Genomic DNA, 17,598 nt, shown 5'->3' with positions numbered 1-17,598 from the left:
GGCAAGTTCGGATGATGGCAATTCTAGTTCAAAGTGGCTTGAAAAAGGTTGTTATCGAGAAAAAATCTAAGAATTTAAATCAAACAGAATGGGAAAAGCTTGATGAAAAGGCTTTGTCTGCAATCCAGTTGTGTCTTACGAATACAGTATTGCAGGAGGTATTGATGAAGTATACCTTATCCGCCTTGTGGAAAAGATTACAAACTCTTTATGCGACTAAGTTTCTAGCTTAGCATTTAATGTTGAAATAACGTCTATTTACATTTCGTATGAACGAATGTGAGCTTCTTAGAGATCATATACGTCAATTCATTACTAATTTAAAGAACGTTGAGGTTCAGATTGACGATAAAGATCAAGCTATGCTATTATTGTGCTATTTACCCATTTCATACAAGTCTTTCAGGGAGACCCTAATTTATGGCAGAGATAAACTCTTGTTCGAAGATGTGAAGGGTCATTTGTTGAGTAGAGACAAACTCGACAATGAGTTTGGTTTGGATAACAAGGCAAGATAGGCAAGCTTCTGTTTTGGTAGCATCAAAGAAATGAGACAAAAGGTGTCGCTATTGTAAAAAGTTATGTCACGTCAAAGCAAATTGTTATAAACTGCTAAATAAAAGAGCTGCTGAGAGTAACAAGGAAGATGTAGCTGGTGCTAATTTGGCCGATGAAAGCGGTGATGATTTTTTGTTAGTGTCAACGAGCGATAACTCCAAGCTCACGTCCGAGTGGATCATAGATTCGGGATGTTCTTTCCACATGTGTCCAATAGAGAATGGTTCTTCACATAGAGTTCGGTTGAAGGTGGAGTTGTGCGCATGGTAAATGATTCATCTAGTAAGGTAATTGGTATTGGTACTGTTAAAATTAGGATACACGATGGGATGATTAAGACACTCAGATGTCAGATATATACCTGATTTACGAAAGAATCTCATCTCCTTGAGTATTTTGGACTTGAAAGGATGCAAAATCAACATCAATTCGAGCGACATTAAAGTGTCTCGTGGAGCTTTCGTTTGGTTAAAAGGTAAAAGAACCGACAGTCTTTATATTTTGGAAGGTTCTACAGTGATCGGTGAAATCAAACATCCCTCGTCCGTTATAAAGTCGAAGTCGACTCGTTTGGAGCGGAGACAACTTGGTCATATGAGGAAAAAAGGAATGACCGTTTCATTGAAGAGAGGTTCTCTTTTGGATGCAAGTTTTGAAAAGTTAGCGCACTATGTTCGTGAAAATCAGACTTAAGATAGTTTTAATTTGGCAGTGTACAAGTCGAAGGCTAGAAGTCTTCCAGTTTCTAAGAATAGATTCGACTCAGCTAATTCCTTGCATAGTTCAAGATAGGCCCGTGGCGGGCCTTGGCAAAGATGAGATTAATGAAATATGAGTCAAGGTGGAGATTTGTTGAGTATAACTCCTATTTTAGTCAAATTTGAGAAATAATATTTCAATTAAACTTTTTTTATTTGTTTCAATCAAATTCTGATTAGTTTAGATTATTTTACTATTATTTGACCAATGAATTTAGCCTATAAATAGGCTTTTTTACAACCTTAGAAAATACACACATTAGAGATTAGAACTCATAACACATTTAGAGAATTTTGTGTTTATGTTTTGAGAGTTCTTTGTTTTCGGGTTTTCAGGCTTTAGTTTTTATCTCCATCTTTTGTGCTCTTCGTTATTTTGCCATTTCAGTAAAATTATCTTTGCCCTTAATTTTTTATCCTCTTTAGAGGAGTTTTTTCACGTTAGATTTGTGTGTTCAATTTCTCAATTTATTCTACTATTTTTTTACTTGTTGCTTAATCGGGTCGATCCCAATATATTTATTTTTAAATTTTTTAAAATACAACTTACCAACTTCACTTATAGAATTAGAAATTGTCACCTCAATATATTGAATAATTATCCTATATATTTTTTGTATAAGTTCGATCATATATGCTGTTTTTGATAATGTGCTTTAGTGTATTTAAACTTATATCTTCTTACATTGATATGCCAATCGAGTAAGACACAAACCTAATTATCCTATATTTTAACTCATAACAAACATGTGATAAAGAAACGTAATGACATTTACCTTTTATCCAAAACTCAAGTTTTTATATGAGAAGTAATAAACGTGGCCGAAAGTTTTCAAAACCAACAGTTTATTATTATTGTTTTCTTCGAAAAAGAAACTAGGGATTCTCATCAAAAGTAGAAAGATTTAGTATTAATATATATCTAATTTACTACAGATTAAAGCAACTGCCTTCGTAGCATAGTGGTAGTGCGTTCGCTTCGTAAGCGAAAGGTCGCGAGTTCGATCCTCGCCGAGGGCTATTTTTTGTTTTTTATTTTCAACATTTTTTTGTTATATGGGCCTTTGTTTTTTGGAAATCTTAACGTGCAGATTCAGCCCATAAGAAACATCCTTGCCTTTTCTGATTTTTTAAATTTCTTGTAGTAGCAATCATATTTTTCATAATGATAAAAAAAATATTTTCCATAAAAATAAAACACGCTTACTTTTCATAATGATAAAAATTATTCTCCATAAAGAAAAAGTATAATAGGTTCCTTTATACGTGTGAAAAAATCTAAGTACTTTTTTATTGAAGAGATATATATATATATATATATATACACATATATTATTTTCTTTTATCTATGCTACCATTTAAATTTTTGGCATAATGTCTTATTTGGTCCTCCAACTTTATAGAAAAAGTCATGTTAGCCCTCTATTTAATTCTCTCTTTTAGCCATTGAACTTGTATTTTTGTCAAATCACCCTAAAATGGATGAAAATGTTACATTTGTTAACTTTGTTGACACGGTATACACGTGGCATGTCAGTATATAATTAATTTTTTTTAAAATTTTAAAAATATCCATTTTAGGGGATTAGACAAAAACTTAAATTTAAGAGATAAAAGATGCGAGAAACTAAATAGAGAGCTAAAATGACTTTTTTATTTTTTGTAAAATTTGAGGGCCAAATAAGTCATTATGCTTAACTTTTTTTACTAAATTAGTGTCACCTTCAACCGAGCCCAATTTAATTATGAATTTACTAAAACCCCTTACTTGTTACAAAAGGATAAATATTATTTTGAGGATATATTTTTTATGTTTTATATAAAATCTAAAAATACATACACATAATAAGATTCAAACTCAACATCATGAACTCTATTTTTTCAATTCTTTCATTTCAAGTAAAGACATATTTAGTATTTATATCAAAATTTTAAAATTTATTAAATAATTGATTTCACCCATAGGTTACAATAATTATTTTCACCTATCATCCCAACACACGGAGATAACCCTACATTGATTGGGTTTGAGGTATTTAAGAAAATGGCAACTGTTGGAGTTCAGAAACTCAACATCCAAATTTTATCTTTGAAGCCTTTGGATGGAATATAATGAAATAGAGCCACTTTGAGGTTCCTTATAAAATGAGGTATAGAACGAAGCCTTTACGAGGAAGTTTTGAGGGTTACGAAAGAAACTTCGAGTTCATATTGGTCATGGATTGAGAATGAGAATTGAACTCTATGAGATAATCTCCCGTTGTTCCTCAGTAGCTCAGCGGTAGAGCGATCGACTATTGACTGACTGGTCGTAGGTTTGAAACCTTTTGATAAAAAAAAAGTTTAGATTCTTAAGTGAGAAAAGTTCTATAGTTTAAGGGTTAAATTTTCATTTAAGCCTTTATTATTATTTTTATATAATGCATATTTCTATTTCTAACACTTCAAATCATTAAATTGGAGAAAAAAATAAGCGTGCATCCAAACTCACACTCTTTTTTATTGGTTTTGATTTTCAAATGCTTTAGTATAAAAATAAAATAATTAAAAATTTCTCCTCAATCAAATTTGCAAAACTTTTGACAAAAACTTAAAATATTATTTTCAAGTATTTCCAAACTCATAAACTTGATTAAAATGATTTAGAACATATTTTTTTTAGTATACAATCCACTTTAAAAAGTCACTAAAAATACTTCTAGACATTTTTAACCAAGTCCGAGGTATAATATTGGTACCTTGACCTAGTTGTATTGACTCGACTAAGGCAATAAGCAAAATTGTGAAACCTTGGAGAGTAGTGCCGCAACTAACCCAAAAGTATTGGTACTTCTAAGGCTATATCGGTATGAAGCCTAAGGCTATATAGCAATAACCTTGATAGTCTACTACTCTCTTTAGGAGCTGCATCGGTACTAGCTACAGTGGCAGAGCCAGGGGCCGACAGGGGCCCTGACTCCCCTTAAAATGGAAAATTTTCATTTACGCTCTTTATAATTTATAAAATTTTAAATTAGTAATGGTAAAATTGCACTTTGGCCTCCCAAAAATAATAAAATTTTGATTTAATCGTTTAAAAATTATAAAGATATAAACTATTAAAATAGTGAAATTACATTTTTACTATCGTAAAAATATACAACTTAATTCCGCCCCTTCCCCCCAAAATTTGTATCAATACTATGTAATTGCAGACTATAATTGATACATGAATTCAATGCTACAACGGTTCCAATCATCTTCAAACTTATTAGAAGGTATAAATATGGATCAAAGACACTCAAATGAAGACAAGAAACAAGCCTTCAAATGATCAAAAAGCAAAAATCCAATATTTTACTTGATTATTCTCATTTTCACTTGTAAATACTTGTGAGTACAACTCTTATTCATTATCTTGAATGTTGATTTGTATTTGAGAGAGCTAATTATCTGTATATCTACCTTCTAGAGGTAATCATTGATTCACATTTGTAATTCTCTTTTTGTGAGGGTTGCTTAAGATTTTTAGGTAGAAAATTTTAAGGGAAAGTGATTTTATCTTGTCTAATTGAAAAGATGGTGTTGTAAAAATGAAACCTTACTCTTAAAAGATTTCGAATTAATGAATTTGAAAAGCCCTTAATGGTGGTAAGTTAAAGATAGTGGACGTAGGTAATTAGGGCTAATCACTCTAAATCACTTGTATAATATTTTTGGAGCTTCATGTTTTAATTTTTTAAAAGCATCGATCTACCGTTCTCTTGGTGCACATTGATCATAACATTTTTGTTGTTACAATACAATCGATACGGATTAAAAAAATTAACAAAAAAAAGGTTTTATTACTCCTTAAAATACAATATATATTCATTCACCCTCATCTAAATTATTATTTAATAATAAAATTAAATTTAATTATTAAAAGAAAAACAAAGGCATTTTGTTTCAATTACGATAAAAGGGATCTCATTAAAAAAATGTTACTTTTGTTTATTTTTCTCATGATTATTGATTCATCTAATAATTTTCAAACTTGGTCCTTGAATACACGTGTCCATATTTTAATAAGCAAAAGAAGAGAGATCCGAAGGGGGCAACTTGCAACAGTCCTTTTAGTAAGGCTTTTCTTGGATCTTGTGTCACACTGTTCCTTTCCAGTCTTTCTCATCTGCAACCATTTAGAACTGTAGACATTTATATCTTTTGTCCTACACTCCACCTTTAAAAAAAAAAAAAAAATAATGCATGGAAATAAAATTATTGTTGAGAAAATGACACTAGATGAAAATGGCAGGTTGTTGATGTTAACATAACATAATAAGTTAAGCTCATGCCCCAGCCGCTCCCCCTCCGCGTGCAGTCCTGCATCCATCCGCATGCTCCCTTTTATAGAATAGTGAAATTGCTTTCCAACTCCCTCTATTATAGGAACTAAGTCAAATTAGTCCTTTTACTATTACATGCTTCAATTTAATTCCCGTCAAAAGAATAAAATAAGCCCAAATTGTAATGAAAGTAACATTTATTGTTAAAAATGAAATAAAATATATCTTTTTCGTTTGCAATTTAACTCTAAAATAAATATTTCATTTGCAAAATCATAAAACTTTCAAAATATTAACCGTGTCAATTGTAAATGGTGTTTTAAAAAAAGAAAATTTGAAATTTGAATTTATTTGATTCTTTTTAATGGTGAAATGATTATATTGACCCTGAATTTATTTATAGTTCTTCCACTAAATCAGTTTGTCCTAGTTTATGAAAATGTAGCATTAAGATGAATAAGATATCGTAATATTAAGATGATGAAGGTCGGGTAGTAATAAGAGTTTTGTGTGATTTAAAATTAAAGTCTAATTGATAATATATTTTTGTGACAAAGTAATTGATGACATTATTAGTTCCCATTAAATTTGAATGTGTGAGATTACATTATAATTGAATTTTAATTAAAAAAGATAAATAGAGAAATTAAGAATGCGTTGGATTTCAGAAAATAAGGATTGTTTTCATTCTATTTTTTGAAAAATAGAAAATAGTGAAGAAAATATATTTGGTTAAAATTTTGAAAATAATTTTGGAGTGAAAATTAGAGAATAAAAAAAACCCTGTTTCATTGTTTTCCATAAAATGTTTTAGAAAAATAGAAAAGTTGAAAACAAAGTTTTTCTTAAATTTCATTTTATGTATTAAATTTACCTTGATTCGAATATTTTTAGAAGCAACCTTTTATTTTTAAGGTTTTTATGCATTCAATTTACCTTGGTTATAGTGAAGCACAGTGATTTTTAAAAATGAATATTTGACTTTTCTTTATTTGATTTTACTGTTGTAATAAAAGTTTAATAAATTATATTTTAATTTAATTATTTTTTCATTTCTATTTTGAAAATAGATATCAAATGATTATTTTCATTTTGAAAACAAATTTCTGTATTTTATAATTTTCAAAATAGAAAATGAAAATTGTTTTTTAAAAATTAAAATGAAAAACGAAAAAAATTGTAAAAACAACAAATATATGTTGAGATATAAACTAGAATAAATATGGATTGAGAATCCACAAATGTTTTACCTAGAGTAGGACTTAAATTTGCGATCTTAAAGTTTCCAAGGTTTTAGCCTCACCATTAAGCCAAAGTTTCACTAGTTGCAAGTTTTGCTGTGATTTGTGTCCTTAGTGCAATGATTTTGTCATAGTCTACTTGTAATTTTTTTTAATTGTCACATTATTATTCAATATTCTTTGTATGTTTGTCTTCAATGATTTTTGCAAGTAAAACAAAATGAATAAATAAAAATAGGCTCATTAATTACCTAAGGTTTAATTAATATTAAGTTGCATTATATAGTTGAATTATATCACACGAAGATAACATATATTAGTAGGGAATCAAGTTGAGCAAATGATTCATGTTAGAGGTCATTTGTCTTAGCTATCGAGCTGGATAGACTTCCAAAAATAGATCATAGATGTGATAGTTTGGACTAAGAACACATCAAAAATGACCCAAGTTGAATTTATCCTAGATCACTTCATGGATTTATTCAATTTTGACATTCATAGTGCGACTTACCTAAATGTTGAGGAAGATGAATGACCATGTGTGTACCCATTGATTTCAATTCATCAAAAATATTCTTTAATTTGTAATGGATGGAAGAAAAACAATATATATTTTATCCAACCAAAGACGTACACATTTAAACCTATTCATTGAGTTATAATAAATGAAATTTTAAGACCATTTAAACAGATTTATCTTCCACACTAAAAATATAAAATCTAATTAATTAGTAATTACTAAAGATTTAAACATAAATCTTCGACCGATGATTCAGTCAATTATGTATATATATAGACATATACACACTAATCCTTTGATCACTCACTTTTGGAGTGAAATTATTGAATAACTAATTATTTATATATTTATAAAAGAATAAAATGAAATAATTAGAATAGGAAAAAGTTGAGACAGTACTGAATGTTCTAATGTTGTATGATTCTATGGAGGGGCTGCACCAAAAGGGTAAGTAAGGATTCTGGCCCCTTATCCCATGCTATGCACATTTTTCCTCCAAATCATAAAATTATGATTTAGTAGAAGAAATTGTAAATTTATAAATTTACGACGATAAAATTATATTTTAATTTTTATAAAAAAAATCAAAATTAGATTCATGAATATTAATATAAAAACTAGAATAACTACTTATAGGGATGTGATTTTTCATTTTCTACAAAATCAAATTATCAACACAACATTGTATTTATTTTATAATTTGATTTTTACTTAAAATTTTTAATTGAATTGGTATTATCAAATTAAGTGATACTAAGTATAGTGAGAATTTTTATAATAGTGTATATTTATATCTATTATATAAATAGATTCGTATATGAGAAATGATTTATTTACATCGGTCTAAAAGCGCTTTCTATATATTTTGAATGATTTAATCATTGAATTTATTGATATAATGGTACTTGTCATGTATGTAAAAATTTTGATATCTCTCTATCATATTGATCTAAAATATTGTACATCATATACGTAGAGTTTAAAAAGCTTAATTAGATATAAAAAATTAAAATTATCGAGAAATGAACTATAACAAATACTAACTCGTATAGAGGTTTACTAATTTTCATGGTCATGACAGTATACAGTTACATGAACATGTCATTCAGGCAAAACAAAACTATATAAATGAAACTATATATCGATTCTATCTTAAACATACATAGCAAACTATAATATAAAATGTTGATTAAAACACAAAATTCATTGACATAACAGTGGAGAGAAAAAAAAACAGTACAAATAAACTCACCTACACCTACTTAAAAAACCCTTGTGTCTGTGACGAAAAATATGCATTTAGAAGCTACACATGCATCATCTTACCTGCTATATTGCAGTTAATTATGTAAAAAACTGAAGCTTTGAATTATCCTGATCACCTGCAGCATCTGCATCAAATTTTACGTTTTAATGAGAAATTTTTTTCACTTTTTGAGTTCAATAATGAGAAATGATTCATTACCTTGATTTGTGTTTGTCCCATACCAAGGAAACGTCGGGAAATGTGAAGGCGTTGTTGACGGTGGAGGGCACGACGGCAATGGCGGATAAGTGTTGGCAATGGCGCCATGGAAGTAATTTTCAGGTTGGTGATGATGATGAAATCCATGGTTTGTAAACTGAGAAGGGTTCCAATGATGGTTATAAGTATTTAAAGGCATGGAATTAGTCCCAGTGTTGAACATGAATCCTCCTGGTAAGGATGAACCATGATTGGTTACTGGGAAAATTAACTTTTCTTGCTCTTTGATCCATTTTCCCTTCATATCTGTGATTTCTCTTTCAACTTGCATACTTGTTTCTCCTTCATAATCTTTCATAAACATCAAATTTGGATCCATTAAAGGAGTAAAGGGAGAAGATTGACAAGGGTTTGGCATCAATGAATGATGAAACTCAAGTGGTGGGAGTTTATCCACATCATCTTTAGTTGCTTCAAGTAACCAATCGATTACTTTACTAGGTTGATTAAGGCCGAGCCGATCTTGTAGATCGTATAATTGAATCGCGGTTGGCACCGATAGCCGAATCCGACGGTCCCTTAATCCCCTTATCGTACAAACTTTGCTGTGCCGATCTTTCCCACCAAAAGACCTCGACACTCGGACGATCCTCGGATTCCTAAACCCCTGCCACTGCCTCGAACTCGAGACCTTGCCCCCATCGCCTTCTTGCTTTGCTTCAAAACAACTCTTTTCTCTTGAACTTGAAATCATCTTACTCCTCTCATCATTTGTATCAACTGAAAGAAGCAATGAATTAACCTGTGATTAGACAGTAATATAGCTTCAAGGTTCAAATAAGGGTTTATGAAAATACCCTTAGGTCACATATATGCAAAATTTCAAGATATTAGGTTTTTCTCTAAGCATACATACATACATACATACATACATACATACATACATACATACATACATGCATACATATGTCATATTCTAAAAACCCGATTGATGAGCTTACATAATTGATGCAGATCTTGAAGAAGATGAGTGATCAAATTGGTATTTGATTGACAAAGCTTCTTTTAGGTGTTTTCATGAAGGGTTATAATTAAACTATACGGAAAGGGCTTAAAGGTTTGTTAAGAATATTATATAAACCTAGCTAGCAAAAGAAAATTCAAAGCTGTAGGAAAGAAACAAAAGATGCTGGAATTTTTTCTTTCACTGCAAAACTTTGTTGCTTGGTAATGGAGAAAGGGAAAGATAAGGGGAATCGGCGGCCCAAGTGGCAACCCACACGCGTCGGCATGTCGATTTTTCGGAAGAATATATAATCAACATTTAAATCTTCATCAACTTGTTCATATACACCACACACTGAACAATCACCAGTTTAATTATTGGTAATTCATGCTTTGAATAGCAAACAAAGTAGAAGGTTAAAAGTTCATACACATATATATTGGGGACCATTTAATGTATACTAGAGAAAAAAAAAGGAAGGCTTATGCTTTATTGGCTCCTACAAATAGCTTTATTATACAATGCATGCTAGCTTGATAGATGAGTTGAAACTGAAAATCAATCAATAAATAAATATCAAAATAAAAAGTTTTTAACTTTAATTCAACAATAAAAGTGAAAACAAGAGGTTTAATGTTGGTAAAAGTATCACAGAGAGCCTTGTATTGGGAGTTGGATTGCATTTTGATCTCTTTACCCAAAAATGAGTAAATTAGCCTTTGGATGTTAGATTAAAGAGTAAACTAGTCATTTTTTTAAAAATTTCATCCATTTCTACTACTAAAAGTTGGTTCTTGTACGTTGGCATGAAGTATACACGACCCACCACATGTCACTATCTGGTTATTCTGTCAGCCATGCCAGTTTTTAACAGTATAAAGGGATGAAATTTGTAACAGAAAGAACCAATTTGCTCTTTAATTAATCTAATTTACAGTGACTAATTTATTTATATTTTTAGTAAAAGGGCCAAAATGCAATTTAATTTCTGACATAAAAACCTTCGTGATACTTCTTCTGTTTAGAGGTCTTTAACTTGAATCCCTTTTTATTAACTCCTTTAAAGTGAGCTAATTGGGAAGGGAATTAGGGTTGATATGTAAGGGGAAATTTATCTTTGATGAGTGTGATGTATTTGGTTACATTTAGAGATAAGTATAGAGCTAGGGTTTTGAATAGGAGGGACCAAACATTGTTAGGGTTCTTTAAAGCATCTAAATCTGAGTAGAATCGAAGGACCACTGACATCTATGGCTGCACTCAGACTCTTATACCAGACAAGTTGGAGTTTTATTATATTGTTACTTATAGTACTTTATAAATTTGTATATTTATATTCCAATACAAAAAACATTTACTTCACAGTTTCTCACCCTTCAACTTCAGTTTCCAAATCATTTCATGATTTTCTTTTTCTCATTACAATATGTACATATCTTAAACTTCCATGTGATACAAATATATATATGTATATATATATATATATATATGCAAATTTTAGCATATAGACATATTTTGTGAAATCAAAATTGGGTTATTTAGGAAGAATGATAGGTTCATTGCATAAAATTACACATTAAATCAAAATTCATGTATAATTTTGAGATTAAATACTGTAGCTATGAGGTAAAAGATTTCACAGCACCATAATCACCGCCCATCCAAAGGAGGCCTTATTCACTACACACACATATATATTATATGCCAATTTCAGCATATAGACATATTTACACATATATATGTTGGTAAAAAGTGCCATGGAGACCTATGTACTAAGAATGAAATTGCATTTTGCCCCCTCTATTCAAAAAATTATCATTTTGTTAAAATTTTCATTCATTTCTACCATTAAAAATTGGTCATTATATGTTAGAATGAAGTACACGTGGCACAACAGGTATACTTGCGTGATTATTCTGCCATCCACATTAGTTTTTAATAATAAAAATGGATGAAACTTTTAGCAAAAAAGACCAATTTACTCTTTGATCGAACGTACAAAAACTAATTTGTCTATTTTTTAAGTAAATGGGCCAAAATGAATCCTGAGCGTCTGTTTTACCTATATTTGTGAAATCAAAATTGGGTTATTTAGGAAGAAGGATGGTTTATTGCATGTATATATAATCACGCATATCCCTGCAATATTTACATGCAGGCTTTAAAAGAAGGAAGAGATAAAGTGTATGTATGTGTGTGTTAGTGGAAAAGCTGGGGGGTGGGTTCAGCAAAAAAACTAGAGTTGAAGCTGATGTACAAGATTCGCAGTCATCAGTTGTAGGCTTGCAGCAAGCAGTTTCAAAAGCTGAAGTCAACTTTATATCCTTATCGAGGAACCCTATGAAATCTGTAGAAACATATCTTACAGTATATATATATATACACATATAAACCAAGATTCTGTTGTATTCTATCTGTGAAGTGAATTAGCAAAAATTTAATGAGGCAAAGCCATTGTTTCCCTTTTTAAGGCTTTTAAGGCATCAACAGTTTTGGTGATGAGACAAAGTGGGGGCAAAAACAATGAACCCTAATTGGACAATTCCTTCTTTATTATTTCACAAGACGTAAACGTGTTGTTGGAAGTACTTAATAATTTCTTTGAATTTGTTTTTAGTTTATCTTTTTCTTTGAAGACCAAAAAAAGGGGTGTTCTCTGATTTTACTTCAAAGATACTCTATGACTATCAGATTAAAATGGTCCCAATTTTGAGACAGACATGCAGGCAGCCATTAATCTCCTCAGTATCATCACTTCAAAGTTTAGTTTAGTGTGTAATATATATATATATATGATGCAATGGCCTCAATCTTTAATGGGCTGATTGAAAAACATTTTTTTGTTTCTTAAATTTTCTCATATATATTATAATCTTCCTCAACTTAATATCATGGCACAAATTCAGTTGAGAGAAGACTGGATTTTTTTAAATAACCGTATTTATATTTTAACATAATGTTAATTTAATTTATATTTTTTGTTAATATTTTTACTAAAATACGCTTTTAAAAAGAATTAAATAATTTAAGTAAATGTAAAATACTAACTCATAGGGTAAACTAATTAATCTAGTAAATGTAATTCTTTTAGAATCGTATATATACTTTCTCTCTTATACATTCTTTTTTGGATTTTATAATTAGTAAGCCCCACACGCGAACGTGTGATAAATGCACTGTAAATATAAAACTATTTTTCAAAACTTCAAATTTTTATTTCAAAAATTATACCATTACTTAAAGCGGGTTAATAATATATACAATGTTGTGAACTTTTTTTTAGATAATGAAAGAATCAGTGTTTTTGAACCCCATGTGATGACCTAATGGGAAAGTGTGTTCACCATCCCAGATGTGGCTAGGGTTCAAATCATGTTAGCCATGTTTACTGTTTGGATTTTGCCCTATTACTATAATTCACCAAAAAAGAATAATAGGTGTTTTCTTTTTGGTATTTTTAATCATATAAAATTATTATTTACTTTAAAAAAATTATTTTAATAATATAATTGACTAAGTTGGTGTTATTTTACTCATTATGAAATATATATATACATTTCTCTCTTATATATGGAGAAGGCGAAATCAAAGTGAAAGTCGTTTTATTAAAAAGAAAATAATTTATACTTATCTTTAAAATCTTTAATAAATGAATCATCAAATTCATTAAATATAAACCCTAATTAAAAATTTTGGTCAAATAATAGGCAATATACATGGTAGGTTAGCTTTAACTTGCTACATATATATAGTCTAATTGATTAAAATATTACCTAATCGGGAGAAGTACCTTTTACTTACAATTAAATTCATCTAAGACGGATAAATAGAGAGAAGGAAAGGTGATGCTTTTGGTTGTGTAGAGAGTGAAATGAAATGCTTAAAAAGCAAACTGGATGTAATTGAAGAGAATGGAGAGTTGAGGGACCTCCAGTCCGCAGAGTTATAGAAGAAAGGAAGAGAGTGCAGCAAACTTTGTGGTCCAAATTAAGATGTCGTGAATTTTTATGGAGACAAAAATCAAGAATAGCATGGATCCACTACACCAAAACATACTTTTTGCGGCATTTTTTTAGGCCTTTAGCGGCGCTTCTTAGCGCCACTAAAAGTATTTGCGGCGCTTCCACAAGCGCCGCAAAAAATGCCGCTATAGAGAACGTCGCTAACGTTTGCGGCGTTAGGTCATGTTCTTTAGCAGCACTTTTACAAAAACGCCGCTAAAGGTCATGTTCTTTAGTGGCGCTTTTTCCACAAATGCCGCTAAAGGCCATGTTCTTTAGCGGCGCTTTTCCCACAAACGCCACTAAAGGTCATGTTCTTTAGCGGCGTTTTTTCACAAACGCCGCTAAAAGTCATGTTCTTTAGCGACGCTGTTCTCACAAACGCCGCTAAAGATCATGTTCTTTAGCGGTGCTTTTCCCACAAACACCGCTAAAGGTCTTATTCTTTAGCGGCGCTTTTCCCACAAACGTCGCTATTGTTTGGTGACCTTTAGCGGCACTTTTCTAAAAACGCCACTAATTTTGGGATTTTTATAAATAAATTTTTTTATATTTTCAGCCCTCCTATAGCAACAAATCAAAAGCAACCTAATCTAAACCAGCCAAAAGCAATAAATCTATATAATATTTCAAATTAAACAAATAAAATAATATTAATATCAATAAATCAAATATAAATCATATTATTTTTACAAAAATGTTAAAAGTTAAAATGATAAAAATATTTATACAATACACTATGACGGCGGATGTTGCGACTGCTGAAACATCTTCATCATATTCTGAAGCTGCTGTTGGAGTTCATCGTACTTTCTGCTCTGCTCTGCTTCCCTCGCTACAACCTCTACGCGTCCCACCATTTTCAGCTGAAAAATGGTATATTATAATATAAGAATTTGAAAAATAAATAAATTTTAAGTCAACACACATGTAAATTAAATGTAAAATTACTTTAAACTTCTGTAGGATCCTCATGTGTAATCGAAACATTCGAAGATCCAATTCCTGTCTGTTGTTCACTATTTATTTCTGCGGAGTTTGGAGCATTTTGAACAATGCTTAGATCTCGCATTTTTCTTCTAGGCATTTTATCTAGTGAACAACAGGCATGATTTAAATCTAAAACATCATAATTTTTCGTGTGTTGATTTTACTAATTCAATCAAAACGACATTTATTTTTTACATCGCTTTTTATTAATATATTTGTTAAAGATTTTTCCCACATCGCATATACATAAGAATTTAATACTATTCAATTAATTTCAAACTATAACAAAAATAACTAGGAAAATACAGTAAAAAATAAATTACAAGGGTAATTTTGAATCTGTATACTAAAAAATTTAATTGAAAACAATATAATTCTAATAATACATAAAACTAATAATGTAAGCACTTGCTATACATATTTTACTAGTTGGTCGCATGAAATTAAAGAAAAGAATAATGAAATTAAAGAAAAGAAAAGAATAATGTAAGCACTTGCTATACGTATTCCATAACTCATAACCTGGAAGCAACTGCACTTTTTAAGTTATGTGAACAATGCAAAATCTTTGTGGAATTCATGAATCAAAATCACCATAATTAACGTCACCATGCAAAATCTTTTTTTTTTCTTTCCTTTTTGGCAGAATCTTGATTACCAAACAAAAAAAACAAGTTAACGTCAGAGAATCATCAAAATATAATTAAATTAAAAACTGAGATTGCTCAAAGTTCATTGCCTCTCAAGCTTTGACAATTTCGAGTTTCTTTCTAACGAGCTACAGCTTCTAAAAATGGATAAGATATCCTTTAAAATCGCTGCCTTCAAGCTTCCAACTGGACAACCTTGTTGCAGTACATATCTTGCCATACAGTCGCATTGAACAACTTTGGAAGGGAAATATAGTAAAAACTAATTCATCTTATCCCTATCTTTTAGCTTAATTTAAGATGAATGGTTAAAATTTTATTAAGATTAAAAATTAGCAACAAAAATTAGTTTACTTAGTTTCTCTTTTCTACCTAAATTATTATTGTTTTCAGCAGCCCCTCTACAAGTTAAAAGTGTTCAACCTCAAAGGCACCAAAAATCTAATCAAGACACCTACAGTTTTTGAACAACTTTGGAAGGGAAATATAATAAAATCTAATTTGTTATTGTTTTGAGCAACTACAGTTTTTGTTAGAGCTTGACTTAAGTGAAACTCCCATTCGGAAGACCACCATATTGCATTCTTCAACTTAAAAACTACAAAGTTTTGTATTTCAATGGGCGCAAGGGAGCATCATCTAAGTTACGAATGAATCTACCTCCCTTATTGAAGTTAAACCAAACAGCAATGATAGAACCCATGCATATACACATACAAATTTAGGCATTTTTAAAACAGTTAGGCAACAAGGAAAAACGAAGAATAACCATCGAAAGAAATCCCTAAAATTGACAGAAACAAAACCGTAAATGCTTCTCCCATAATCGACAGAAAAAGGCATACCTGGGATCGGAATTTCACAGCTTTGAATGCTCGATTCGACCCTTCCTTCGGTTCAGTTGTAGCTGGACTTCTCCTCTGCTTCTTTCTCTTTGTGTTTCATGCGTATCCACATACAAATAGCAGCATTTTAATACAGTTCAGTAGAAAGGAAAAAATAAGAATAATGACCGGGAAAAATCCCAAATTTGACAGAACAAGAACCTTAAATGTAGATCGACAATCGATAGAAAAATGGTTACCTGGGATACGAATTTCGCAGCTTTGATAGATGGAATCAACCCTTGCTTTGGTTCTGGGTTCTCCCCTGGAACTTTTTCTTTGTATTTTTTCCCCTTTCGATTCAAGCTTTCCTCTGCGTTTTTTGAATTCCCAAATTTCCTTCCTTTTCAGACAGTAAACGCAATAAGGCAAGTTAAAACTTATAAGTTTAATACCGTGTAAAGAAACGGCACCGTTTAGATAAATTTTAAGAGATATTTGCGGCGTTTTAGGGAAAAACGCCGCTATTGCTTCCGATATTTGCGGCGTTTAAATAAAAAACGCCACCAAAAAATATAGTACTGAACACAAAACGGTGCCGTTTTATTAAACTTTAACGCATATTTCCGGCGTTTCGAGCAAAAACGCCAGTATAAATTCATTTCATGAAGCGAAACGGGAATGTTTTATTCAATCTTGCGGCGTTTTTAAGAAAACGCCACTACAAGATTTTATTCCAGTAGAGAAACGGCGCCGCATTAGCAAACATTAGTTCACTCTTGCGGCGTTTTCTTAAAAAACACCACTATAAGATTTTATTCCAGTAGAGAAACGGTGCCGCATTGGCAAACATTAATTCACTCTTGCGGCGTTTTATTAAAAAACGCCACTATAAGATTTTATTCCAGTAGAGAAACGGCGCCGAATTGACAAACATTAATTCACTCTTGTGGCGTTTTCTTAAAAAACGTCACTATAAGATTTTATTCCACTAGAGAAACGGTGCCGCTTTGCCAAATTTTAATAAATCCTTGCGGCGTTTTCACTAAAAACGCCACAAAAAAAATTTGTTCCTCTAGATAAACGGCACCGTTTTGACAAATTTTAAAACATAATAACGGCGTTTTCCGTAAAAACGTCACTAAAAAAATTAAACTCCTAAACTGAAACGACGGCGTATATAAAAATTTGAATACATATTTTGTGGCGTTTTTATTCATAAACGCCGCTAATGTTACCTTTTCCGGCGTTTACAGAAGAAACGCCACTAATAAATCA

The 17,598-nt window shown here is 30.8% G+C and overlaps 1 protein-coding gene, 1 long non-coding RNA gene and 1 other non-coding gene across 7 annotated transcripts; 1 reads left to right on the top strand and 2 right to left on the bottom strand.

Annotated features, from left to right (window-relative positions):
* Window positions 1-2,264: 2,264 nt before the first annotated feature.
* TRNAT-CGU (transfer RNA threonine (anticodon CGU)) lies at window positions 2,265-2,336 on the top strand. The gene has a single exon. It is a non-coding gene; the product is annotated as a tRNA-Thr (tRNA).
* A 2,988-nt stretch (window positions 2,337-5,324) lies between these two features.
* LOC105788111 (transcription factor TCP5) lies at window positions 5,325-10,233 on the bottom strand. 5 transcript variants are annotated; one of them, XM_052633227.1, is made up of 4 exons: window positions 9,851-10,233; window positions 8,850-9,629; window positions 8,711-8,775; window positions 5,325-5,482 (listed from the first exon to the last, which is right to left on the bottom strand). In XM_052633227.1, exons 2-3 carry the CDS (start codon window positions 9,601-9,603, stop codon window positions 8,729-8,731), a joined length of 801 nt encoding a protein of 266 aa, XP_052489187.1. In that variant the 5' UTR covers window positions 9,604-9,629; window positions 9,851-10,233; the 3' UTR covers window positions 5,325-5,482; window positions 8,711-8,728. The 5 variants fall into 5 exon arrangements, with proteins under 5 accessions (XP_052489187.1, XP_052489186.1, XP_052489185.1 ...); XM_052633226.1 differs by having other exon boundaries at window positions 5,329-5,466; XM_052633225.1 differs by lacking the exon at window positions 5,325-5,482 and adding an exon at window positions 5,544-5,717.
* Window positions 10,234-14,490: 4,257 nt separating this feature from the next.
* LOC105788138 (uncharacterized) lies at window positions 14,491-16,749 on the bottom strand. Its single transcript, XR_001131890.2, has 3 exons — window positions 16,581-16,749; window positions 16,342-16,428; window positions 14,491-14,722 (listed from the first exon to the last, which is right to left on the bottom strand). It is a non-coding gene; the product is annotated as an uncharacterized LOC105788138 (long non-coding RNA).
* Window positions 16,750-17,598: the final 849 nt, after the last annotated feature.

This window comes from Gossypium raimondii, chromosome 7 (assembly GCF_025698545.1).
Source record: "Gossypium raimondii isolate GPD5lz chromosome 7, ASM2569854v1, whole genome shotgun sequence".
Lineage (NCBI taxonomy): Eukaryota > Viridiplantae > Streptophyta > Magnoliopsida > Malvales > Malvaceae > Gossypium > Gossypium raimondii.
Note: the sequence above shows the minus strand (reverse complement) of the source record. Positions and strands in the feature narration are given on the sequence as shown.